The sequence below is a fragment of the Gopherus flavomarginatus genome, chromosome 4 (genome assembly GCF_025201925.1).
Source record: "Gopherus flavomarginatus isolate rGopFla2 chromosome 4, rGopFla2.mat.asm, whole genome shotgun sequence".
Classification (NCBI taxonomy): domain Eukaryota; kingdom Metazoa; phylum Chordata; order Testudines; family Testudinidae; genus Gopherus; species Gopherus flavomarginatus.
In genome coordinates, this window is record NC_066620.1 from 74,651,178 (window position 1) to 74,678,710 (window position 27,533).

The 27,533-nt window shown below is 43.6% G+C and overlaps 1 protein-coding gene across 1 annotated transcript in view; it reads right to left on the reverse strand.

Annotated features, from left to right (window-relative positions):
* Positions 1–13,017: 13,017 nt before the first annotated feature.
* EFCAB2 (EF-hand calcium binding domain 2) overlaps positions 13,018–27,533 on the reverse strand; it is a 40,457-nt gene continuing 25,941 nt past the window's right edge. The window contains exons 3-7 of the mRNA XM_050950468.1: positions 24,647–24,719; positions 17,940–18,019; positions 16,928–16,970; positions 16,755–16,821; positions 13,018–13,973 (exon numbers count right to left, since the gene is read on the reverse strand). Coding sequence (XP_050806425.1) covers positions 13,858–13,973; positions 16,755–16,821; positions 16,928–16,970; positions 17,940–18,019; positions 24,647–24,719 — 379 coding nt within the window. The 3' untranslated portion in view covers positions 13,018–13,857. The remainder of the gene's footprint in view (positions 13,974–16,754; positions 16,822–16,927; positions 16,971–17,939; positions 18,020–24,646; positions 24,720–27,533) is intronic.

The window sequence follows — 27,533 nt, forward strand, 5'->3', positions numbered from 1 at the left end:
TCAGCTAACAAGTCCTCCATCAGGCAAGTGCACATGTGACTTATAGGCCCTGGATTGCGAGTATCCTATAGTCTGGATCTCTCATATACCCAGGCCCGAACTGGGCAGCCCTATTGCGGACCCTATATGGAACAAGTGGCAAACCCAAGAATGACAGCCCTCTCCTAAACACTCCCACAAACTGGACTTTGGTTAGGAAGGAATGGTCTCTGTGCAGGAACAGCAGACCCTCATCAAGTGGCTGTTGAGTCACTTGATTGTCCCACCAACACCTGATGCTCTTGTTGGGTGAACTCCCCAGCCCAGATGGTGACCACCACCAGCATGGGGGAGAACTCCAGGAAGATGATGTCCTTCAAAACTCCAGACTCCTTCCTCTCCCAGGGCCACTCATGGGCACACCAATGACCCTTGAAATACAAGTCAAAACATATCCCACTCGCTAGTTCCAGTGGACTTGCAGGTCAGTCTCAAGCATGTAAACATCCCTCCACCCTGTCATAGTGAATGACAAAATGATGCCTGGTCACCAGGTCTTCCTTCATCGCTGTCATGCCTCTCCACTTTGTACTGGATCCTGAAACTCTAAACAAACCCTCCCAAAAATATACAGAATCCTCCTTCTTGGGTAGTTCCTTTAAAAGGTGGCTAAACCACCCAAGTTAATTGGAGACGTTGCCTTTTTCAGCCATGTTGGCCCCACCTCCATTCTGCCTAGTTTTGGGCTGTTGCCGAGGACCCCTGAGGAAAGTGTGCTTAAAACACAGCCGGACTGAAGGCATGTGCCTTCCTCTACAATGTCTGCATTCATGAAAACTCTTCCCTGTCTCATTGCACTCTCAGCACAAAAGCCTCGGCTGGCCAGGCGTCGGTGCCTTGAGCCTACTCCCACCTTTCACAATCTCACCCCAACTTTACCAGTATATGGCCGTTATCAGTATGAGAGCCTGTTAAAGGGCTCTCCCCTCCCCCAAGCCATGCACTCCAGCCACAGTTCTAGATCAATTTTGTTCCAGCACAGGCAGGGCTATAGGTCTGCCCTCATTCTAAAGTGCTCATCATACAAGAGACATGAGGTGCCTGCAAAGGCATTTCATACACCCTACCTATAATAGCTAAATACTTCTGCATGGGCCCATAAGTTGCTGGGCATAGCTGTCCCATCACCTCATGTACGTGATGCAGGCCAAAAGCCAGTTGTTCCAAATCCTCTCTACTTTGTGGTGCCTTATCCTATCTGTTCTCTTCCACTCAGCCTTAGCCCCGTCTTCCCAGGACCGGCGCTAGGGTTTCTCGCGCCCTAGGCGCATGGCCATTTCACTGCCCCCCGCGCTGATCCCGCGGCTCCAGTGGAGCTGCCACAGGCATGACTGCAGCAGCTCCACTGGAGCCGCCTGCCGCCCCCCCGGCAAAATGCGGCCCCTCCCACAAAATAATCCTGGCGCCCTAGGCGATTGCCTAGACTGCCTAAATGGTAGCGCCGGCCCTGCCTCTTCCAGTATAAGTTCCCTGAACAGCAGGTAAAATATGTCCATATATTCTCCCCGCCCCCCTGTGTTAACTGGGGAAGATAAGCCCCCAACCAAGCAGAAGCAGCTGCTTGTGAGATTGCATTCAGACCAACGTAGTAGACTGCTGGTTTGCTGCAATAAAGGCTGTGGGGTGGGGGTGGGTGCTCTGGGATGGTTGGAGGGCCAGCAGCTGCAGGGACTCTGTGCATTGGGGGCCCTCCTACCCTATTCATGCAGACACGATGTGTTCCATGACCCCTCATTCATATCTCCCTTGTGTTCACCCATAGGCCTGACCCCAAAGCCCCCCAGAGCCCCACTCATCACTCCCATCAGAGAGCCTGAGACCATGCAGCCTCACTAGGGGGAGTGTGTTGAATTCCAAATACAGCCACTGAGGTAGTCATATCTCCAGGGCCTGCCCCCTACTCTCCCAGTGGTCCCTAACTGTGAACTTACCCTGCTGTAGGGACCAAGGTGTCTCATGTTGAGCTTGACGGTTGGCTCAGAACCCTGAAAACAATCAGAAATGGACTGCATCATCTCCATGAGTTGCTCAATCCCTGGCCACTTAGGACACAGTTCCCTTTGTGGCCTTTTGTTCTTTTCTTTCTCCTTCCTGCCCATTCTAATTACCTCTTGGTCCGAGATAGGCAACACATGGCCCCCTGCATCAAGCGGCTGCAAAGGGTCTGTTAGCCAGTCCTGCTACCCCATTGGGTCTTGGTCCTAGCCCTGCAGCCAGCCAGCCAGCCATGTGCCTTGCATTATCAAGCAGGTTTGGTCACTGCCAAACTGCTGCCTATGACCCAGGTGCTTTGTGTGCTCTGGTCCTCGTTGACTGCTGGCAATCAGCAAACGGGAAGTGGCCCTGAATGGAGGGCTCCTATCATAGCTCCAAATCTCCTACCAAATCCTGCAGTATCTTGTGACTTCAAATCCTGTGCCAAATCCTGCGAGACCACAAGCGGAATCTGGGCCTTGTGGTCCTTTTTGCCCTCCCCCGTTACAGGAGACACTAAAACTCACCCTTCACTAGGCTTGGGGCCCTCAAGCAGACTTGCTTCAAGAAAAACTAACCACTGTGTGGTTCTCTACTGTGCATGTCTCCACCTGTACAGCATCCATGTGGACAGAGACCACCGGTAAAACCATCACAAATTGTGTAAGCAGCCCTCCCACTACCTTCCCACGGTATGACAGTCATTTCTTAGTTAGCCTTCTGCTCTACTCTCTACACTCTGCTGCTCAGGGGTTAAGTTGGCCAGAAGCCATTTACTTGTACAAATCATGCTGGACATGTGTGGCACTCAGCTGCATGCTATTTCCAAAGCAAACAACGTCTATTTCTCAGTGTGATTACCATAACGTGTCAGATAGAGGTCAGTATACAACAAGTAGGCCACCAGCTGACTTCAGGTTGCTGTGCGGGCTCTGGTATCTCGTTTGAGAGCAGAGGAAGTCCAGGCTGCATTTGATCATTTGTACTGGATAGCTGGATAATATGGGCATGATCAGGAGTGGCAAAAAGTTCAGGGACAGAAGGTCCTTTGAAGTAAGACCTGGAGGAAAAAATTCAGTCCAGCTCAGTGTGGACAATGTACTCCTTTTATAAAGAGCTAGACTGAATTGTGGGACTCACCCCTACAACTTGTCTGAGGTGCCTGTTGGCAGCTTGAAGACCCTGGTGTGTTAATGAGAGACAAAGAATATGCAAAGGGCAACACCATTTCTGTGAATTGGAGGAGTTAGCAAGATGGTAAGCTAGACTAGGAGATACCAGACATGTTGCGTAGACCTACAGATTTCTTTGGAGTGGACCCAGGATCCAGAAATGGTTGTCAAGCTGTTTTGGGAGGTGGAGGAATCAGTGGACAAGGGCCCTTTTCAGGACATATGCAGCTTTTCATTTAAAATGTGCCAATGGTGGCTTCTTTTGCACAGTCAGGGGGGAAATTTAATACAAAATCTTGCTGGTGACCTCTTCTCTATTAAGGTACAATAACATTACACATGTGGGCTGTGTATCATTCCCATGTGCCCGTTTCTGGACACAAGGGGGTGTGAGATTTCAGTTAAGGTTTTGCATTAGAACAACTTTTCTCAAACGGGTTTGCGAACCCCTAGGGGTCCGCGAGCCCTGCTAATCAACTCCTCCCTCCCAGCACCTCCTGGACGCTGGGGAACAGCTGTTCAGTGACATATGGGAGGTGTTTGGAGGGTGGAGGAGGAGCTGCGCTTGGGCTCCCTACCTGCTCTGGCTCTGCGTGACTCCCAGAAGCGGCTGCCAGTTCCCTGTAGCCCCTAGGCACAATGGGCAGTCAGGGAGGCTCTGCATGCTGCCTCCGCCCAAGTGCTGGCTCTGCAACTTCTATTGGCTGTGGTTCCCTTAAGTGTCATTCAATGAAGTTTTCGTTTGAGTCAGTTAATGACTCTGCTTTCCTCTAGGTAGCTGTGGCAGTACAGAAAGTTATAGGCAGCTTTGAGTGAAATAGGCTCAGTGCAGCAGCAGTAGCTATAAGAAGGACAGCAACACGGTATTTCTTTAAAATTCACACTGTTATGCTGTGTGGATATCATTATTCCTGCTATTCTGATAATCTGATGAATTGCCCAACAGTGGTATAACTCACAGCCATTTATAAACAAGTAATTTTTTACTCCATCTGGTTTCTTTTAAAAAATGCCTTGCAAACTGAGTCATAAACTTTCCTTGTTTAAACAAAAAGTTTGAGCTCTGTGATATTTATCGGCATTGCACAAGATGCACCAGAAGCTCGGTGCACAAGATGGTTCAGATTTGGTTCATAGCGCAGCTTGAGCAAAATGCACTTGGTAGTCTCAGATCAATGCACATGAGCACTAGACAAACACTAAATATTGCAGTTAAAGAAAGAACAGGAAGAGTGTCCCCACATTGCCCTTTTTATTGTCCCTGCAACTAATGTTCATTGCCAATGGGTAAATTACAAAGTTAAAGTTTAGCCTTGATGAATGCATTGCTTTTAGAGTCATAGAGTTGAAGGCTAGAAGCGACTACTCGATCATTCAGTCTGACCTCCGATATATCACAGGCCTCTAACCCCACCCAGCACCGACACACTAAACCCAACAAGCAAAATTGGACCAAAGAATTACAGCCCACAGGAGGGCTGCCCAGAGGGAGATTGAGATTGGGGGAACAAAAAAGAGCTCTTGTCTGGGAAAACCCAGACATATGGTGACCCTACTCACGACTCCTCTGCACTAGCCTTGCGACCCCTTTTTGGGTTGGGACCCCCAGTTTGAGAAAGGCTGCACTAGGGGATTCCCCAACAACCCTGAGGTCCGACACAGACAATAATTTCTGGTGGACAGCTTCCCACAACTTCCACCGAACAGGTCGTAGATTCTCTTTTGCCTCGGGGTTGGTATCCACTTGATGGTAGGCTGAGTGGGTTTGTTCTAGAAATGCTAAGAACACCAAGAGGGGGTCTTTGATTAGTTGTTGTATTTGCTGTTTCTGTTTGGGCCAGAATAATGAATTAAGGTCACTTGTGGGCTGAGTCAGGTTCTGGTGAAAAAGGCATTATGAGGAGGCCTTCTTGGTCCTTTCAAGCCTTCAGTAGGTTCATGTGGTGCACCCTATCTCTCTTTTCTCTTCCCTGAATGGCGGAGTTCATAATCAACTGCCCTTGCCCTTTTTACAACCTTGAACGATCCTTGCCACTTGCCGCAGTTTTGACTTCAAGGTTGGCACCACCAACAAACCCTACTACTGGGCTTAAATTTTCACATCCTGGTCCCATTATTTTAGGTCCATTCCTGGTTCTACTGAGATGTCAATAGGTTCTCTCTCAAGAAAGCCCACAGAGTCTCCAAGTTTTCCTTCAAACATAACACATATTGTACCATGTTGGTTGTTTGTGGGTCTGGCTCCTCCCATGTCTTGTGAAGATCTAGGATCTGGTGGGGTGGCCTCCCATGTAGTAGCTCAACTGGGAATAACAGGAGCCATGGGATCAACCAGGCTCAGTGATGGGGATCTGAGGCCTTGGCCCTCCGGCCGGTTCACCAATTGAGTTCCGAGTTAACAGAGTCCAACAAAATGTATACAGTCCAATGTCCCCACAAAAGAAAGGGTCTTCAACCCACCTCTGGTTGCCTGTGAGTGGCACACCTCTGGCTCAGGGCTTATAATGTCTGTCTGAATACTGCTAAATCACCCCTGCTAGATAGAACTTATCCATGGGGCTCAGAAAAGTCCTTATGAAGAGCAAGGCTTTTGCTTCTGAATTGTACTATATTGCACCAATTTTTTAATAGTTCCTGGAGAAAATTATCTCCCATATACTTCCTGCAGTCTCCACATCCACTCACCTTCCATTGTGCTATACTAGAGAATCTGTAGGGTTTTTTTCAAGAATAAAAAAAATATAGACCTTCCCAGCAAGCACATTTCAGGTAAATTGGTTTGCTAAGATGTGTTGTCTGCCTTTTTACTTATGGCTCTGAAAAAAATCAATGTTTTTACATGAGCGAAAAAACAAACAAAATGCTTCCCCAGTCCCTCACTCCTCTTCTCTGCATGTGCATGGACCCATGAGTCCAAGGTTTGGTCAGAGGCTAGAAGGGAAACTTTTGTGGTAACCTCTTGATGAAATATTGGCAGCATGTCACAAGTATAAAATGAAGAGGCAGAGCATTTTCTTCATGTTAGTGCAAAAGAGATGGCTACATATTCTGAATCCAACAGTTCTTTATGTATCAGTCACCACTTCAAAGCATGTTTAAACATAAATTTTAAAGCCACACACATTAAAATATCAATATGGTTAGATGACATCTGCAAGAAATCAATCTTGGCTGAGGAGAAAGAGGGAGAAATCGATACTCGTTTATATAAATTACAAAATAAAAATGTATATATTTATATAAAAATTGTACTTGATTGTCTCACCCACACCTCATGTTTCTTTTTTTTTCTGAGATTGTAAATGCTTTGCATCAGGGACGATGTCTTCATATGTTTGTAGAGCACTTATTCCGATAAGACCCTGATCTCTACTGTAATATAAATATTAAAAAATAACAACAATAAATTACGAGATTTAAGATGAAACTGCCAATGAAAACAAACTTCATTCACAGAAGAAAATCCTGAGACTCAAACCAACTCCCCTAGGGTGAGTAAACAGACAGCCTGAGTAAATAGACAGGCCTTGCAACGTATCCTGCAGATCAACAAACTCTGACTCTGTTGGACCAATGGGGGAAGAGAGTTCCAGAGTCAAGGGCCCTCTCCACTTAGAATACTCTGCATGTACTGATTGTTTCGGCAAGAGCTCCCCTGCTGATCCCAATTGTTAATAAACAAATAGTTTATTATTAACTACTCAACTGAACTTCATAAAACGTTCATAATGAAGCCTGAAGAAACTCATCGGTTTCAGTTTTTTTCACAAACCATCTGACAGACCTGGGCTGAGTTCTCCCCTGAACCTGGGTCTGTGGGGAAACTATGAAGAATTGGGTAGTTTCAGATTGGTGAAACCAGGTGAAAGTTGGACACTTTCGCTGAGATTTCTCTTATGCTTTTTGGTTCAAAACCTCACTGAAACTCCCCCATGCAAACTGAAGGTTTAAAAGAGGTTCCCTTGAATTGTAATTGAAACTGAAATTTTTCACAGCTCTGCTACTGAAAGTTATTTTGAAACTAAATTTGAGCTTTTCCTGTAGTTTTCACCTTGATTGTTTTACTTAATATACTTGCTTAATGTGTCCACACTGTAAATTTTCAGCTTCCTTAAAACCAAGGCCAGTAATTGCCTCTGCCTTTAACAGACTAACTGTCTTAAAACAGATGGAACAGCTTCTCTGCTCAATCTTGCTGTAAAACCTTAAGAGAATTGTTTTGCATAACATGTTCATTATAATTTGATTTAATTATTAATTGTAGTGAGTGGAGAGCCAGATTAATTGAACCATGGACTTATTGATTATATTTTAATTATAACCTTAATTGTACTATTGCCTTTTACCCTTGTAATTTAGCTGTGATATATTTTACTTATATTTGTTCTATAATTGCTTGCTTAATCTTTTAATACATTTATAAAAGATAAACCAGTTCAGTGTATCTCTCAAAACTTTGATGCAGACAAAGTAACTTGTGTAGAGAAAAAAGGTGACAATTATAAATCATTCCTAAGCCCATCCTATATTTTAATTACTGAAAATAACATCCTATTATTCCTAGAGGAGCGTAACAAACCATGGCAGCATATGTACAGACCTCTCAGGCATGACCTGGAATTGAACATTTGTACATCAGCTTCAAAAACCCAGCCCCCTGCATCTTGAGCTGAGGCAGAACATCTCTTTGGGAAAGCAGTAGGCTGATATAGTAATCTAGGCAAGCCCCTGGAGGGAGAAATGACCACATGCACTAAAGCAGAACTTAGGAGCTATACTGCACAGGCAGTTGCTATGGCCCACAGTAGGAAAGGGGTTACTATCTCTGCAAGAAACATTTTAATATTTTCCTACATGAAAGTTTCACATTACAAACTTTGTTTCCTCCCCCAGGCCACAACTCTCCCCTGAGCACCCCGCCCTGGCCGCGACTCCCCCTAAAGCACTCACGGCACCCCACCCCCAGGACGCGCCTCCCTCCCCAGCACCTGAGGCACCCCCTGGGCCATCCCCCACGGCAGCTGCAGCACCCCTAGAGTCGCCCTCCCGAGGTCCCCCTGCGCCAAGTTTTAGTCAGGGGTATATAGTAAAAAAAGTCATCGACAGGTCACAGGCCCTGAATTTGTTTACTGCCTGTGACGTGTCCATGACTTTTACTAAAATACCTGTGACTAAAATGTAACCTTAGCTATAATACATCTGAAGCAGCTGAAAGGTTTTTTTCAGTGCCTCATTATCCAGTACATCACTTAGGGTCAATTCCTGAAGTCCATGTGCAGATCAAACTCCTTTTGAAGTCAATCGGATTTGACCTCAGGGTATAAATGCTGAGGGACCCCAAGTTGGACGGCAGACTGTGCACAGGCAATTGCAGCAGCAACAGGTCGCTAGACATCAACGAGGTGCAGAACTAAAACTGAACATGCAGAGGACGAGGTGCGGCAGTGGCTGTTTCAGCTCTCTCAGGTTGTCAGACAAATTGGTGAATGAAGCAAGAGAAGAGAGAGAAGGCAAAAATTGACATCTGCTTTTCCTGAGGAAAAACCCGTCTGCTCCAGTCGCTCTCTACCTGGGGTGCATGGGGTACTTTGGGGCCTGTAGCCAGCATATGTACATTGAATGAGGTATAGATGGCTTTCTAGACTATACCTCTAGAGTAAGGCCTCCATACTTGGAATGCTGGGGCATGGGTTTCACAGGTGGAAAGTAGCACTGTGTTCGTTTGTTTGTTGGGGAGGATTGTGGGAGGTCTCAGCAGGACATTTGTCTTCAGATGAAAGTTACAGGAAAAGAAGGGAAAATCAAGATGTCTCTCTTTGGGAAGGGGAGTGGACATGGGCAGCAAGTCCTATGGGCCTGTGGTGCCTGGGCACCAGGAATATTCTTGGCCTGGGGCCTGGCTCCAACAATGTTTGGGGCCAGGTCTCTCCCTCGCCCCACCACACATCCCCCAAGCCATTTAAAACAGCCCATGGCCCCCACTCACCACAGGCAGTGCAGCGCAACTGAGCAGCTTCCTCCCTGCTCGCTCCACGTGGCTGCCAGCCCCTCCCTGCAGCCCCTGGCTAGAGTGGGTCTGTGTTCCACCCCAAGTGCCCCTGCAGCCAATGGGAAGCTGCAGGGGCAGTGCCTGGGGCTAGCAGCAGATGGAGACTCCTGACCTGCCCTGCCTAGGAGCCCCAGGTAAGCACTGCACCTCCCCACCCCCTCCCAGAGCCTGCACTCCCACCCCCAGCTCAGAGCCAGCACCCAAACTAAGTCTCAGAGCCTGCACCCCTCACCTCCTCCTGCACTACCAAAGCTTGCATCCAGCACCCAAACTCCCTCCAAGAGCCCAGTCTTTCACCTGTCCTGCACCCTACTCCCCTACCCCAGCCCAAGGTCTGCACCCCAGACCTCTTCCCCTCACCCAAACTCCTTCCGAGAGCCTTAGGCAGGTGGGTGGGTGGAGTTTGGGGGGGCAGAGTTGGGGGGGGTATGTTCTAGGCACCACCAAAATTTCTACAAACCTGCTACTCCTGGGAGTGGATGCTAATGTTCTGCAGCTGGTTGGCAGGAAGCCATGAACAAGTGTTTGTGGGGAGCAGTGGAAAGTGGGAGTAAAGTCAGGAGCAGGCATTCATTGGGGAATAAGCACTGGGAGCATTTTTGGCAGCTGGCAGGAGGTTAGAATCAAGAACTTGCCATTGGGGACAGGGAGGGTGGGGTTTAGCAGCTGGAAGAGTTTGTCCACACTATGAAAAGGGTCCCTAAAGAGGGACAGGGATGCGGGGTGGAAGGGCAGAGAATTGGAGTGAATATCCCCTTTCTACCATGGAGGGCACTGAATGGTCCAGTGTGATATAGGCCAATGCAGGATAGAAAGGGGATAGACGGGATGAAAAGGTAAGGTGGGATGGATCCAGTTTTTGGACTGGTGCACCGTCCTCATGCGCACCTTCAAAAGGCCTGTTTTTGACCTGAGAAAGGTTTAGATTGGCCAGAGCCCTGGACAGAGGAGGGATGAGGTCTCTTTCTAGAGTGTTTATTCCTCCTGTGTGACCCCCCCCCCCCCGCCTATTCTCAGGCTGGTAACTCCTTGGCGGGGGCTGTGGTCTATAATGCCTTCACTAGTTGTCAGGAGTGTGAAGGCCAAGGGACTTTAGGGTGGCCCTAGAGTCCTTGAGGCTGTGCAGATGGGAGTCAGTCTTTTCTAAAGTCTGACCTTCAAAGGAGAGGTCCTGGATGGTCTGATGGACCTCATAAAGGAGGCCAGAGACCTGCAGCCAAGAACTCCTCGTGGCCACCCCAGTCACTGCATAAAGCCACGTCTGCTGTGTCCAAAGCTGTTTGAAGAGATGCCCAGGAAATTAGTTTACCCTCCTCTACTAGCATAGAAAACTCCACGGGAGAGTCCGGACATAGGAGTTTTGTAAACTTTGTCAAGGCCCCAAATATATTAAAGTTATATCTGCTGACCACTGCCTGATGGTTAGTGATGCAGAACTGCAACTACCCTGTCGAGTAAACCTTTCTCCTGAAAAGGTCCAACTTTTTGGCCTCTTGACTTTTTGGGGAGACCCCTGGTAGCCCTGGCGCTCACGCTGGTTGGCCATATCCACTACCAGGGAGTCCAGCAGGGGGGTGCATATACAGGTCTGAGACAAAAGGTCACTGAGAATCTACGACCTGTTCGGTGGAAACTGTCCACCAGAAATTATTGTCCATGTTGGACCTCAGGGTTGTTGGGGAATCCCCTAGTGCAGCCTCTCTCAACCTGGGGGTTCCAACCCAAAAAGGGGTCGCAAGGCTAGTGCAGGGGAGTCACGAGTAGGGTCACCATATGCCAGAGCCACAGCTGTTGATGCCGCAGTCAGTGCCAGAACCATCGACGCTAGTATGCAAGTCGACTGGCTCACTGTTGAAATCCCGTGTCGAAAGTGTGAGCAGAGGCCAAAAGGACGCCGAGACCACTGATGCCAATCTGGAACTGTGGCTCTGCCCCTGGTTTTCATGCTAGGCCGAGGGCATCCAGAATGGCCACTGAGGAGCTTGCCACTGGACCGGCCATGGTGCCAGGTAGGGATGGTGGTCTCGGTGGGAGCAGCACCTCCTGCTCCTACTGGAACATGACTCTTTTTCCAACTCTGAGGTTTCTGATTGGGACAATCACGAAGGAACAGAGTCCCTTAGTGCCAGTGATGGGTGCCACAAACTGGGGGACCGGAGCGGCTCCTCCATGAGGGCAGCCAGTGCTGGGGGGGATGCGCCGGGGATGGTGCTCACATAGCCATCATCGCCGGCTTGTTCATGGATTCCACTGGGGCCTGAACCACTGCCAGTGACCTCACCTGCCTTGGAGGGGAGGCTGGTGCCATAAGTGCCAGAAGGCCCAATGCTGCTTCGAACGCCTCCAGCGTGGAAGAGAGCTGCAGGTCTTCTTGGTGGGAGATCAGTGAGCGATGAGGGTCCGGACTCGACTGGACCCCCGCTGGGGCAGGAGTTGACATGACCCGTGGCGACTGGGCACTGGATGGAGGGTTACTGACCGCCTGGTCCTTAGACCTGGTTGGGAAATAGCCTCTCTCTGACCTCTTCTTTTTGTGTGGCACCAGGGTTTGAGACCAGTGCCTCACAGAGGTCAGGGTTCTGTGTGCGGAGCCATGGTGGTGCTAAGGGTCTCTAGAGGAGTCCTTCCTCGGCACCAGCTCACGCATCGAAAATGCCAGCGCACTGTGCACCAAGGAAGCGGTGCTTGGGGCTGGCTCCCCCACACCAGTTTTTGACTGAGGCCGAAGCGCTGCCTCCATGAGCAAAATCCGGAGGCGCTGATCTCTGTCCTTTAGGGTCCTAGGGCGGAACCCTCTGCAGATCTTACAACAGTCAAGCATGAAGTGTGCGGGTCACTTCTGGGCATAGTCCTGCCAGTCTGTACAAGCCTTAAATTCCGGGGACAGAGGCATGCCCCGGTACCAGGGACTGTCTGGGGGAGAAGCCCCACAAAGGAAACTTATGAAGCTATTTACACTAACTATACAAATAAGAACTATTCTACAGACGCTCCCCAGGTTATGCAAGACCCGACTCATGCAAAATTGCACTTACAGAAAAAGTTCCATAAGCCAGAAATAGGATTTTCGAGTTGCGGAAATTATTGCGTTACATATGAATATACATTTCTGACTTACGCAAAATTTGAGTTATGCAAGGCTTTCTGGAACGGAACAATTGCATAAGTCGGGGGGCATCTGTACTACTATATACACTAAAAAGAACACCGTGAAGAACATGTGCTTGCCGAGGCAAGAGCAATGGGGAGTTCCATCTAGCCCTCACAGGCAGTAGAGAAGGAACTGATGGGGTGGCGTGTCGGCAGGGTCCTATATTGAGCGCCATGAAGGCACGACTTCAGGGGTGCCCACGCCAACCCTATGGCTACTGCTGGAGAAAATCTTCTGGCTGTCGTGCATGTGGTGCGCGCACACCTGATTGGAATTACCATGAACAAGCACGCGAAGAAGAACCCTATGTTCTGTTCTCAACTCTGCCACTGACACTGTGTGAGATGGGCAAGTCATTTCATGGCTCACTGCCTCTGTTTCCCCATCTGTAAAAAGGTTTTATATGCGTAATATAGGAATGTTCTGAGTTTTGCTCAATTAATGTATGCTAAGTGCTTTGAGATCTTTAGATGAAAGGTGAAACGAGTGAAAAATACTTATTCTGTAAGCTTCCCAGAACAAGGACCATTTCTTTCTTTCTATATGTATTATATACAGAACCAAGCTTACTGTTGATGCTTAACAAATAACTGAGTTAAAAGTAAAAAAAATTGTAAGAGCATAACCTTTATTCACAATGGCCTCCTCAACTGTTCTTCTATAATTTCCCTGTTACACAAAGATTTCTGATTTCCTCACCATTATCTTTCCATTCAAAATTGAGCATAATTGTTATTTAAAAGACACACTGTTAATCTAAATGTGAGCTCTCAATTATGTTAAAAAGGGGTGCATTTTTTCTGTCAATTCCCATATTAACAGAAATGTTTTAATGATTTATTTTATTTTACATTTAAATTAGCAGCATTTTTTGGATTTCCCTGCTCTGTTTAAAACTGAAGCAAAATACTGTGTACTGGTGAAGGAGAACCTGAAATGGAACTGACTAGTTTCATTGCGTAAGGTGGGTAAAATACAAAAAGTAAACAAAAAATAAATGTTGATAATTAGAGTTGTAAAATACTTTCAATTTTAAGTGCTATTTTAAAATAGAAATGTTATTTTAAATATAAAAGTTGATAGATAGTATCCCTTTAAAATTTCAGCCATATTAAGAGCCTCACTGATCTGCTTGCTATCTTGATCTGCAACAGTCCTATTCCCCCCCCTCACTTTTTCAAATGTAATTCTAAAATCATTTCTTGTTTCTTATTTGTCCTGTTTTGTGTCTCACTTATACATCTCTCCTCTTTCCCATCTCCTGTACAATACTTCTTTCAATAACCCTTTTTCAGACATCTTAAATGTTTGTGTTCAAAGATACAAAATCCAAGGAAATGCTTTCATGAAGATTTTACTGGCATTACAAACGCTGTGTCAGATTCTGATTTCTATGATGCCACTGTATATCCAGACTAACTCCAAATTTACGCTGGTGTAACTAAGTGGCTCATTAGTTCTACAGGATAACCCTAATTTTCATCTACTACCATCATTGTAATATAATCCCTGTAACGAACAGTATTTGTTTCAGGATCTACAGCAGCAGACAGCATCTCCTCCATTTCTTCCTGTGTAAAAGGTTCACCTGCAAGAGGACAGAAATGTCAGTTGGTCCTGATACTATATATTACTCAACCTTATCCAATAGACTTAGTGTCTGGGCTCTCCCTTGAAATCCTTTTGGTACTCAGACAGAAGACAGGCAGACCCAGGACCCAATTCTTTCACTTTCACCAGTTACTTGCAGTATTGTTGTAGCTGTGTTGGTTCCAGGATATGGGACACAAAGTGGGTGAGATAATATATTTTATTGGACCAATGTCGTTTGGTGGAAGAGACAAGCTTTCAGTTTTCACAGTGTTCTTCTTGAGGTCTGGCAAAGGTCACCTTGTGAAAGTGTTTGCCCAGGGGTGATAAAAATAATGATACATGACAAAACCACTTTATTTTATGTTTATCATTTTTCTAGGACTTCCCCGTGTAATGGGGAGTGATTTCAAAACAAAAGCTCTAGTCAATCAGGATGAATTCTCTTATAGGCAGCATCTTTTTTGAGGAACCTAGGAATGGCCCTACTGGGTCAGACCAAAGGTCCATCTAGCCCAGTATCCTGTCTTCCGACAGTGGCCAATGCGGTGCCCCAGAGGGAATGAACAGAACAGTTAATCATCAAGTGATCCATTCCCAGCTTCTGGCAAACAGAGGCTAGGGACACCATCCTTCCAGGAAACCTTCCACCATTTCACTAGCACCAGTGCAGCTAAACTGGGATAGTAATAGTGGGACTGCTAATGTAGACAGGGCACAGCCATTTTCACCATGGCTGTACCCTGTCTACACTTGTTCTCCCACAGTTGCTACCACTGGTGGAAGAGCGGCACTGAAATTAGTGAAATGGTGGGAGATTCCCTGAAAAACATTAGCTTCTGATTGTCCAAGGAACTGTAGATCTTTCCTACATTAGCATAACACATTTTTCAACTAGATACAGGTACTTTGGAGGAATGATTTTATTCCTTCTCCCTGCACAGGATGAGCGCCCCTCTGGTGAGCAGTGCACTGTATGCATTAAACTTCTTCCTCCAACAGCTACACTAGAGAAGTTCAAAATTCTCTCATCTAAAACTACCAGAGTTTGTTTTCCCCACATATTCAGTCATAGACTGATCTTAACACCAAAGGCAAATTAGGTTGTAGATGGAGCGGTATTTTCTCTACTACTGTTCTGTTAGGGAATCTTTCTTATGTTTTCAGACATGCTGTAAGACCTTGAGCTTTCAATCACTCCACATGCTACCAGAAAGAGTTGTCAGTAATTGTAATTCTTCAACAGTGTTGTCTGCATATTCACACTTATGGGAGAGAAGCTCCTAGTGGAGCCTGAAGGGAAAAATGAATTATCAGAAGACACTGCTCCCTCATCCCAAGAAATGTTTGCGTGCCTCAAATCCACCATGGATAGCATCAAGGCTAACTCAGGCAGCCCTAGAACTGAGACACTGAGAAAAAGAGTCAGTTACATCCTCCAGATCTGAAGTAGATCTCAGTCTATTGGCTCCCTTCCATGAAGAAGAAAAACAGAGGCACATTGGCACAGATGGACCATCACTGTCTCCCAAGAGAGGGAGAGCCTGAAAGAGGAACCAACATTTCGAATCCACCCAGACAATTCCTAGATCCACTGTGATATTTCCTCTTCCCTCTCTGTGGTGGCACCGAGTCCTTCTGTTCGGAGAACCTCTCTGAGCCCCCACACTTGAGGGCAAAGAAGAGCAGAATCTAGACCTTCACAAATATCAAACTCAACTGAAAACCCTGATCCAAAGAGAGGTCAGTATGTTGGAGGCTCCTTCAGTGCTAAGAGAGACTCCAGAACTGAGGAAATTGCCCTGGCTGTACCATCTGGTTCTTGTCTGGGAGGAGGCACTGTCCAAGTTCACAGCAGTAAGGATGTCTTGGCACTGAGAGACTTAGATGATAGAGCTGGCCTCCTAAATGACTGAGCATAGTGTTCCACTGAGCTGTGCCAGAGAAAGGACAAACTGCAGCACCAAAGTCTTCTGTTTTCCTGCTGCAGGTGGCTTAAAAACTGATGAGGGGCTACTGTGTCCCTGCATGAGAATAGGGCCCTGAACCGAGGAAAGGCCTTGGAAAGTCAGGAGTGAAGTATGTTTGTCTTTTTGAAGTCAAGGCATAAAGAGTTGCTATGCCAAACAACCCATACAACAAATACAAACACTTCAGGCAGCAGATATGTGCATCAAACTCTGGGAAGATGGAAGGGCATAAAATACACTGCTTAAATTTGGTCCTTATGGATTGGACATAATGCCCTTGAACCAGAAAAGAGATGGTCCTGCAAGAAAGATGTGCATTGGCACAGAAACTACCTAAACAACCTACAGTTCTAAATAACGTATTAACAGAAGATCTTTGGTTAAAAAAAAAGTAGCTCCTCATACATGGAACATAGGTCCCTCTATCCACGGGCTGTCATGGAAAGGAAAGAAATGAATTGGTTGGAAACTGTACAACCTCTTATAAATTTGACTATTTGATGCCACAAAATGGTGCTCATCTAGGCACTGATTTTCTAGAAAGTTCTGGAAGCTCAGTGGTATCAGGGTACCTGTCACAAGTGGAAATATGCAGATGCCATCTCAAAGAATTGTTCATGATTATTATTAAACTGTATTTTTTTTCAAGTGCCAGAGGTATATATGACATGGTACAAACAGTTAAAGAGATAATAATATCCTTTCTCTGGAGAAGTTGCAACTGAAAGGTTTTGTTCTGCAGCATTTACTCAAGTGAGTATTCTTTTATTAAATATAAGTTTTATAAGTTAATTAGCAAAAATCTTTACCTTCTTCAGTCATATATTTGACTAACTCCTCTTTAGTAAGATGTCCGCATTTATTCTCATCTAAAACCTAAACAAAATAAATAAATAAAACCTTTTGGCTTTTAAACTTACTGAGTCAAGATTCAGTAACTATTTCCCCCTTAACTAGATGCTTTAAAATTGTGGTTACAGACCTCAAAGGCACGTAAAAGTATGTCTTCTGGAATAGGCCGGTATCTGAAATAATTGAATTAGAACAATTAGTGCCACAACTTGGAGGGCTATGCAGTTTTGGAGGCAGGACCTCACAACAGTAACAAAACAATACACAAATCCTAAACACTAAAGAAAAAGGAAAACACTGAAATGAAAATTTACTTACAAACATACTTGCAGCTTGCAAGTTATGTGTGCTGCAAGAATATATATGCAAGGAAACAGTGTAATCCAATCATGCAGAACTACCTGTCACTGAAGTCAGTTGGAGTTTTTTATGCAAGAGAACTTTGCAGCATTGGATATAAAACAATGGGGTTCACAAAACTTTTAAGTAAAGACACTCTCACCTTTTTTTAAGAATAAAAATAAGTTCATTACAGGTAATACTGTTACAATGAAGGACAAATGAAAATACATCAAGGCCACCTGTAATTGAAAAGACCACTGCATGTCTCTGACTAGTGTGTATATATAGCTTTCTAGTCCAGAGCAGTTAACCTTTTAGACTGCTAATCATGTACATTTACTGTGCATGGCAGTTATTTTGTTAAAACATTAATATGAAGCTGATTTATGTTATTAGAAACATGCTTTGTCTTATCCATAAATGAAACTCGTGTTTGCAAAACCTGATGATTAAAGACCTTTATTTTGATAAAATCTCTTTAGAGACACACAAAATCAGATTAATGGGAAGTTTATTTTGATTCACACTATAATAGAGAAGCAACAAACTATCATAATTGACAGTGACTATAAACTCTGTGATATTATTTGTGTGGTTTTAGTGACTGTAAAACATATTTTTAGATAAAATCAGCTTGAACTAAAATGCTCATCACTATCAAAATCAGAGTTAAAAAAAATCAAAATATTTACTTTTTCCAGTTACATTAAGGCATACTTGATATCTTTGGTCAAAATCAACCACCCATGGATCTGAACCAAGCTACAACACAGGAAAAAAAAAATCTATTTTTCCATTACCTTCTTTCCATTAATACTTTTGTCATCATTGGAAGAAATTTTTCCAAACGAATATACCCAGTAGGTTCTTCTTCTTCTACCTGATATGAAAACAGAAGGATAGTAAATTTAAATCTTAGACAACACATTAGAAAACTAAAAAGAGAACCAGAGAACCAGTTGGCTTCTGCATTAAAATAGCAGGGTTAGATTTTGACTAGTCCTAAAGTTGCCAGGCAGGAAAGAAGTGGTTGGATCTATAAGACCTCACTCATCCCCGAGCGGCCATAAGTAAAGTGGGTGAGTAGGGGCAGAACTCAGCCAGACATAGAGGAGATGTAAATTGCACTCCACTCCCATGTAGCAAGAGGGGAGCATGGGTGGAAGTAAGCTGCACTTTCAGTCACCCCATTGTAGAGCAAGAGGGGAACAGGAGACTCTGAGTCAGAATTCTTTTCCATGGCTCCCTGTCAGGTGGCATGGCTATACCCCAGTCCATATGCAGGGCTGAGCATAAAGGCTCAATCTAGCCTATAATTGTCATGGTATAATTCCCCACTCTGAACCTTAGCATCCAAAACATGGGGTACCAGCATGAATTCCTCTAAGCTCAATTACCAGCTTAGTACTTGTAATGCTGCCACCAACCAGGAATTCCAGTGCCTGGTACACTCTGGTCCCCCCAAAACCTTGCTTGGGGTCCCACAAGACCCAGACCCTCTGGATCTTACCACAAGGAAAGTAAACCCTTTCCCTCACCGTTGCCTCTCCCAGGCTTCCACTCCCTGGGTTACCCTGGAAGATCACTGTGATTCAAACTCCTTAAATCTTAAAACAGAGAGGAAAATCCACCTTCCCCCCTCCTTCTCTCTCCCCCTCCCAGACTCTCCCTGAGAGAGAAAGTAATCCTAACACAGAGAGAAAATTAACCTCTCTCTCCTTCCCTCCTTTCTCCCCACCAATTCCCTGGTGAATCCAGACCCAGTCCACTGGGGTCTCACCAGAATAAAACAAACAATCAGGTTCTTAAACAAGAAAAGCTTTTAATTAAAGAAAGAAAAAACAGTAAAAATTATCTTCGTAAATTTAAGATGGAATATGTTACAGGGTCTTTCAGCTATAGACACTGGGAATACCCTCCCAGCCTAAGTATACAAGTACAAATTAAAATCCTTTCAGCAAAATACAAATTTGAACTCCTTCCAGCCAAATACACATTTGCAAGTAAAGAAAACAAGCATAAGCCTAACTCGCCTTATCTACCTAGTACTTACTATTCTGGACATATAAGAGACTGTATCAGAGAGATTGGAGAGAAACCTGGTTGCACGTCTGGTCACTCTCAGAACCCAGAGAGAACCACCACCAAAAACTAACAGCACACACAAAGACTTCCCTCCCTCAAGATTTGAAAGTATCCTGTCCCCTGATTGTCACCTGACCAGAGAACCAGCCAGGCTCACTGAACTTGTTAACCCTTTCCAGGCAAAAGAGACATGAAGTACTCCTGTTCTATTAACCCTTAACTATCTGTTTATGACAATAATAAATAAATAGTAATGATACATTATATGCAGTAGTTAATTGATTATGCTAGGTGAATATTACTGGGTTTTGTTCTCAAGAGTGTAAGGCAGAAAATCTAGCATCTAACTAAGGCCATGTTTACACTATGAACTAGGGAGTATGATTCTGCTGCTCAAATATTTGCTAGCTCTCATGGAGCTAGTGTAAGTATAAATAGCAGTGTAGCTGCAGTACCATGAAGCAGTGGCAACGGAAGCGCGTCTTAGCTGTGCCAAATACACACTCACCAGTTTCAGGCAGGTTTGTACTCAGCATGGCTAAGCCGTGCCCTCCACTGCTGCTGCCCGTGCAACTGCAGCTACACTACTATTTATACCCCTGCTAGTTTGATGAGAGCTAGCCTGGGTGTGTATATGTGAGCAGGGGAATTGTACCCTCTAGCTTATAATGTAGATGTAGCTCAAGAGAGTGTGCCAAAGAGTGTGCAATAGTAGATTTTTCACTTTAATTTAACTTTTTCTAAGCAATTTATGTAAGTTTTTTATAACTCACTCAATCATCACAGCATGTGAGTGAAATACTTGTGATCAAATAAAAAAATTAAAAGGGAGAGTCTATAGCCTCAGACAAGCTACAGTGGGAGCTCTGAACAATTCAATATTGTCCTCTAGTGGTTAGAAATTTGTGCAAAATGCTCAGTAACCGATACTAAGTTATCATACAAAGTGTTTTTAAAGTTACAGTATACTCTCCCCCAAAGACTGAATGGTTGTTTCCAGGTATTGTACAGCCACACTGTGCTGTCAAGGGAGAGGCTAAAGTGGCAGAGGCTCTCAATTCAAGGCAGCCTAAAACAGACAAAAGGGTGAGGAAAATGACAAAAAAAAAAAAAAAGGCTTTTCTTGCCAACCAAGTATATTAATGAAAGATTTTCTACACACCGTAGAAAAGACTACAGGGACTTCTAGCAGGGATCTCAACGCATTCCTACACTTCCACAGGGGTCAAACAGCATGAACAAAAAGAGTTCCTAATTGTTCAGGAACATGCCTGTGTTGAAGACTTCAAGTTTCACTCCCAAAAGGAAAAAACTCTAGGCTACACTGTGCCCACCTTTGTATAGGCACAGAGCAATGGGGTTTAAACCAACCCCATATGGGGACAAGACACACTCTCAGTCCTTGCACTCATACCAGGCAAGAATGGAAGAAGTCTAGCACAGGCAGTGGTTCCAAATTCTTCAGGAAAGAACGGAGAAAGAAGGGTCCTGCTGCCCTTTTTTGCATGATCAGTGGAGTTGGGCCAGAGGAGGGGACATCACATGGAGCACCCAGTTAAAGCATGTAGCAGCAGCTACTGTGTGTACTCTCTCTGTACTCTGAGAGGCATTTTGGTTGCCTCAGGGGCAATGCTTCTAGCAGCAGCCACCAATGAAAAGTCCATCTTCATCCCCCACCCCTTCAGTGCAGACAGTGTCTTGAAGCTACAGTGTTGCCCTCTGTCTGCTGTGCCTTATAACAGAGAATCTTTTACTAGAAAATGAAGTTGTTCTACACATGAATAAAACTGTCTTTGATCATTACAGGGTTGTTTATTTTAAAGCTGAATCCACTGTAAAGATGCAATAAAATAGATGGCAAAAATTAATTTCTCTCTCATGACATAATAGTCAATAAACTGAACTATTTCATGCTTCACAAATATTGAGACAATGACTGTAGGAAGGGTGTTTTATGAAGCACCTATGTTCCAACGGGCTGTAGGTCAGGAAACCAAAAAGACAGAAGTAGTAATGTGGTAATTTATAGGAACTATACAGAGACATCTTATATTATACGTTAACTAAGGTCCCAAAGGGCACATAAAGATCATACTGCAAATAAATCATGTTTAAAAGCCAAAACCATTAGGCTTGATCCTCTCAGGTGCTGAGCACTCTCAACTGCCATTTCCATCAATGGGATTTGCAGCTGCTCATTACAGGGCTAAATGTGGTCCTAATTTTCAGACTGGGAAGAAAAAAAACATAGCAGCTCCAGAATCCACAACGTAACAAAAACATGTATATGTGACTTACAAAATATAAAGTATTAGATTTGTCTCTCTTAGGAGGTTTACTGTTTGCCTTTTATCCCAATAAAGCATTTCCTGGTAAAAGAATTCTTTAATCACTGATAATGGACCTGCTACTGTGAGGTGATGAGCAACCTCAACTCCTACTGACCTCAAAGTGAGGGAAGCAACCCCCAATTCATTTGCACTGTAGGCCCAGAGATGTCTTGGGGTTTTCTCTACTCTAAAATGCAGAAAGACTGAAAATAGGTTCTTTTCCTAACACTGGACAGGTGGTAATGAGAGGCCAAATAAATGCTTTACTTTAGGTCCTTCAAGTTTTTCAGATGTTTATCTTCATCTTATCCACCTTCATAGTCACTCCTATCTTAAAATTGCTTTTTCACTACAATTTCATCTTCTTACCTGTATTTTTTTGCTCTCTTTATGGGGGCTATGACAGTAACAGCTACTGTGGGGTGAAATATTTAAAGCATTATTATACTCATCTATCTACTCTAGGTTCTTTTGTGATCTCCATTACCATAGTATCTGAACACTGCACAGTCTTGTGAGTATTATTACACTAACCCCTGCTGTGATACAGGGAAGTATTATTTTCCCCATTTTACAGAAGGAAAACTAAGTGACTTGCTCAAAGTCACACAAAGTCTATGGTGGAAAAGGTTTGGATCCAAGGTCTCCAGAGTTCCAGGTCAGTGTCCATCTTCCCTCCATCCCCTTCCACTTCTATTTTGTAAATCTTGGACCAGGGTGAGGATTTTCTTTTATCAATAAACAACAACCCAAGTGGTTATTTTTTTTGTATTATTTATATTTTGGAGCACAATTTCTCTTTCCTCAGACTGTCTTCTACTTCTTGGTTGAAGATAGGAGTTGGGGAACTCTGCTGATAAGGGAAGCAAAACCACAGCAGGCAGGCTGTAGCACACAGGACAACTTTCTATTCTGCTGGTTCTTTGCACTTTCTCCTCATCTAAAGAGCGGAGTCAGCAGGGCCAGGGAGTGGAACCACTGCTATTTGAGACTCTAGGGGAGATGGAGTTGGCATACAGATAAGAGGCAGGGATAGCAAAACTTTTTGGGTGGGAGCCAAACTCCAGCATCATGATGTGTGTGGTTGATATATATACCTCAGGCTACTTCCAAGGGAAGAAATCTTCCAAAATCAAGGGATCTTTCCTTCCCCCAAGGTAGCATTTCAACCTGATATCACCTGCAAAAGAGAATAAGAGGAGGCTGTGGTGGGAAATATTATTTCTGCTGCTGTGTCCCACATTCTGGCTCCACCCTATGCATCATCACTGTGGTGACTCCAGCTTCCTACTAGAAACTGAAAGTAGAGCAGGAACTGAGCAGACAAATTACAATCTAAAATCAAAGTGTTCAAATAAAAAATAAAAAAATTGGACTGGTGTTTACCAGTAGAAGTTTCCTACTCCCTGCACTTAATTAGGGGAGTGGGAACTTGGATTTATAGGATGAAGTAAATGAGCAAGAAAAGATTACTTACTAGTTACTGTGCATCTTCAAGAGAAAGCTTTGGACATTCACACTCATATGACTGGCGTTTCTAGAACCTTCTAGAAAGCCATTTCTGTTGGGGCTCCAAAAGCATCACCTCATGGCACTGAACATTCAGCACTAGGTTATATACAGAGTTGCAGCTTCCAACTATCTCAGTTTTTTGTTGTCTGCAGCAGAAAGCAAAGGAACTAAGTTGCTTGTTCAGACCATTGTATGAGAACTCAAAACCTCCTGTTTTTTTGTAAATAGCTAGACTGTAGAATATTACTCCCTTTAAACCTGAATTTAGACCTGTGGGATGCAATTTTTAGTTTCAAAATGTATTTGGACCAAATTCTGCTTAGTTACACTAGTACAACTGCATTAATTTAGAAAAAACCAAACCCTTTTAAATGTTATATTTAAGAATAAAGATTGCATAGCAACTTTAGGAGAAGACAATCATGGGAGAAAGGATGAAGACTCAAAGAGAATCAGGAAAAAAAGGGTTGGAATGAGGAGGTTGAGCCATTTAATATTGGTAAAGGTACATTAGTTCAATGTGCTGAGACATTCTTAGCATCGGCATAATCTGATAAACTGGTTTAGTAATCCTATTGTCTCTAACTTTCATGCTGTTCAAATAATTGTGACCTAGCATTACAGAAAAGGCAATACAATGTTTAAAAGCCAATTAAAACAAACATTAAAGTTATTACAAACCCACAAAAAGGGGAAAATCACCATTAAGAATACAATCAGATCCTTAGCTCCCCAGTTATGTTGAACTGCTGAAACAAAGGAGGGTGCACTGAAATAGACTAAATAATGCACCAGACATGAAATATGTAGGAATCAAGGGGGACAGATGAAGAATACATGGCAGGTCTTCCCTCAGAAGCTTTTTGAGGTTAAAGTCACAACTTCAATACTATTTCATGAGTTAATTGGTATTACTTGTTCATTCTGTTTGGCCTGATTGTGTCAAGAAGTTAATACAGCTGGGGTTTGTGTAACCTGATCAGTTTGGAACTCACTTTTTTATTTTTCCATCAGCAAAGGAATATTTTTTCTCGGTTCTTGACAAAGAACTTCCCCACCTCTTGGCACTGGGTCACAGTAACCATCCTTACCAGAAGACAGAAGGTATTTCCACATAGCACTTTGGAGCAAGTCTCCCAGACCAGATTGACAGACTTGAGGTTGTGGGCTTGCACTTTAAAAATAGCTGCATAGGCAGCGCTTTGAAGCTGCAGCTTGGGTTGGAGCTTGGACTCTGAAACCTATGGAGGTGGGTAGGCTTCAGACCCTGAGTTTTAGCTTAAGCTGTAACTTCAAAACACTGTCTATACAGCTATTTTAGAGCACTGGTGTAAGCTCCGCTAGCTCAAGTCTGTCAGCCAATGCATAGCCATACCTGGAAAGATTCCATCAGTGTTGCTCCCATATCAGCCTTAGGGGTTGCTCAGGGCAATCTGAGGGACTCCCTTGCTAAGTGACCTGTCTCCATAACATTTCCAGCCTCTGGGAAACAAGCTCAGGTCTCCCACACAGCAATGCAGAGATCAAAACTTTTGTAATTTTTCTTCAGTCTTACAATTTACAAAAGACAAACCGCTTACCTCTGCAAGCATATCATGTAATTCGCTCTCACTTGGGCAGCATCCTAATGACCTGATGATTGTACCAATCTCTCTGAAAAATAAAACATTTTTGTCGTTAAATCTAGAGTACAAGAAAACCTATGGCAGTTATATAGAGTACAAGAAAACCAGCTATCAATCCAGAGCAAGTGTCAGGGTAAATGAGGAGGGTGGTGGTTTATAGTGAGGCCTTAAAACTAAGTTCCTATTTGTTTCTGTGGACATTAAAAATCTCATGGCACTTTTTGAAAGAGTATGGGTTTGCCCTTTGGCCTTAACCCAAAATCTCCTCTCCCCCTGTTGCAGTGCAGTGTGTTGTATGCAGATTGCTTCCTGTCTGCAGTTCTCTTTCTCAGTATGGCTGGATTTCAGCAGGGTCTATATTTATACTGTATACCATAGTTAATAAAGCCCTTGTGATCCACTGAGATGAAAAGTCCTGTATAAATGTAAAATGATTTTAAAGTTATCCATAAAATATAAATGTTACTAGAGGTTCAAGGTGGGTGCAGCATTGCTGAGTGAGCTTCATCGAAGTTGAAACCACCACTACATGGTCAAGATTACCAGCCTGGCTCTATGTTGCACGCACACATTAGTGGTTCAGGAATGGAAGAACATACTATCAAATCTAGTGCACTTGTTATGAAGTTCCAAATAAAATTTATGACCAAACTGGTGATGCCTCAAATAGAAACATAAATTAAATATCAAGAGATGCTATCTGACAAATTTAAAAGGGTGTCACAGTGTGCATATGAATTCATCTGAAGTTTCTTGAAAAATGGGCAAACTGATTTGAATTGATTAAAAAAAGACCCAAACCACCAAACTTAATTTTTTTCCAATTTTGAAAAAACTGTGAATTTAAAAAAATATATCCACCCATCTCTGCACTTCCCAGTTGCATCTTAGGCCTTGTCTATATTAAAAATGCCTTGCCAATATAGTGATACTGGTATTGCTATACCCGTGTAAGTGCTAACACAGGGTGTTTTTCTGTCAGCATATTAACACTTCCTCCCTGAACAACATTAGCTATACTGATAGAAGAGTGCCTTTGTTGGCATAACTGCGTCTATACTGGGGGTTTGGCTGGCAAACCTAAGTCAACTAGGGAGTATGGTTTTTTCACATCTTGACCGATGTACAAACTTTATAGAGTAGACCTGGCCTAGTATCAGAAGAAAAAAAATACTATAAAGAAAACTTCTCATGATATTTCTGGTGTGATGTAAACCAAGAAACACAGGAACTCTTGTGTGTTTCTTGAAATTTTTCCAGTCCAATTCCAGAGCAAAGAAGTTCAGATAACCTTGCATAACATCCATGCTATAGGATGCTTAAACTTTTGAGGTTCATCCATCACTGCCAGTGCATCTAACAGAATTAGAGTTTTCTAGTGGAAGTTGTAGGATGAAAATAAAACACTTACAAAACAATCACATTATTACAGTAACACCCAAAATGTGCTAGGCACTATATAGATGTAGAGGAAGGCACAGTTCCTGAAGAGCTTACATTCAAATCGCACATATGATGAAAAGTAACAGCAGCAGCAGCAAATGGGAAATAGTAGGACGGGTGGACAAGGGTTGTAAAAATAAGGCCATGTAGGTTGTTTTAGGTGTCCAGGATTAAAAGAAGTTAAAAGCCAGGTTGTAGTGGTGGCATAGGGTAAAGAAGCTTTAAAGACCCCAGCTGAATCACTATCTTTCCCTGCCAGCCTCCCCCTCCCAGTTGGTGTACCATCTTTGGCTTCTGCCAGTGTAGTTTCTAGCACACAGAAGTGACAGTGACTCTAAGCATAATGCTCACCTACTTGATGAATCTGAGTTAGTGAATCATAGTTTAATGCTCATCTAGTTAATCTGAGTTTATACTGCAGGTGAAATATAATCCTAATGTCATATTTATCAAATAAAGTGTAATATTTTGCAGGACAAACTTAGCATAAATCACGAAATAAAATCTTTATAATTTATTTTGTGAGGAGAAGAAGAGCAGAACATCTTCCAGTGCAAAGCTTGTTTCTTTTTAGTTTTGTATGTACATGCTTAAAGGTCAGGTCATATATTGGTATTGGCTTTCTGCAAATAGGTTTAAATCTCTCCTTGTCCTCAAGGGTATCTGATGTTCCAAGAAATAATATTCATAATGCTTTTATGACCATGGTTAAGAATTGTGCTGTACTGCCACCCTCTGACACAACATAATCACCTATTATTATTAATGTGATAAACATTGGGATAAAAGAAACTGCATTTATGAATCAGGGAAGGGTTAGTGAAGAAATACTGTTAATGATTTTTATAGGGTAATAATTTTGACATGAAGTAGTGAGTTTGTTACATTTAATAAACCTTCTAACCTCCCCTTCCATATCTTATGGTTTATCATCTCAAGAAAGAAACTGTCAAATAAAAGTTTATTCCCATCATTTCATTGTCCCAGCATTTCCTTCAAAATGAAATGAAGATTTTTGCAAACTTCGTGGTGGGTAGCATGCTTTGACCACTGTCCATCGGTCAAATACTGACCAACACTGTCTCATTGTTTCCTTGTACTCCCCCGCCTGTCTGTATCTATCTGTTATCTCATCTTATACTTAGCTTGTAAGCAACTTGGGAGAGGGACTGGTATTTTTTGTGTGTGCATGCACATGTGCAGTGCCTGTCACAATGAGGTCAGGGCTCCTGTGCACTACAGTAATACAATATACAGAAGCAAATAACAGCTAAAATGAGCACCTAGTAGATAGAAATATCAAAAGGAAAAAGAAGACTAATTTAAAAGCTCTTTCCTAGCTAGGTCAGGAAAGACAGTAAGGTGTAAGCTGATTTCCTCATTGGTATTCAAAATGAAA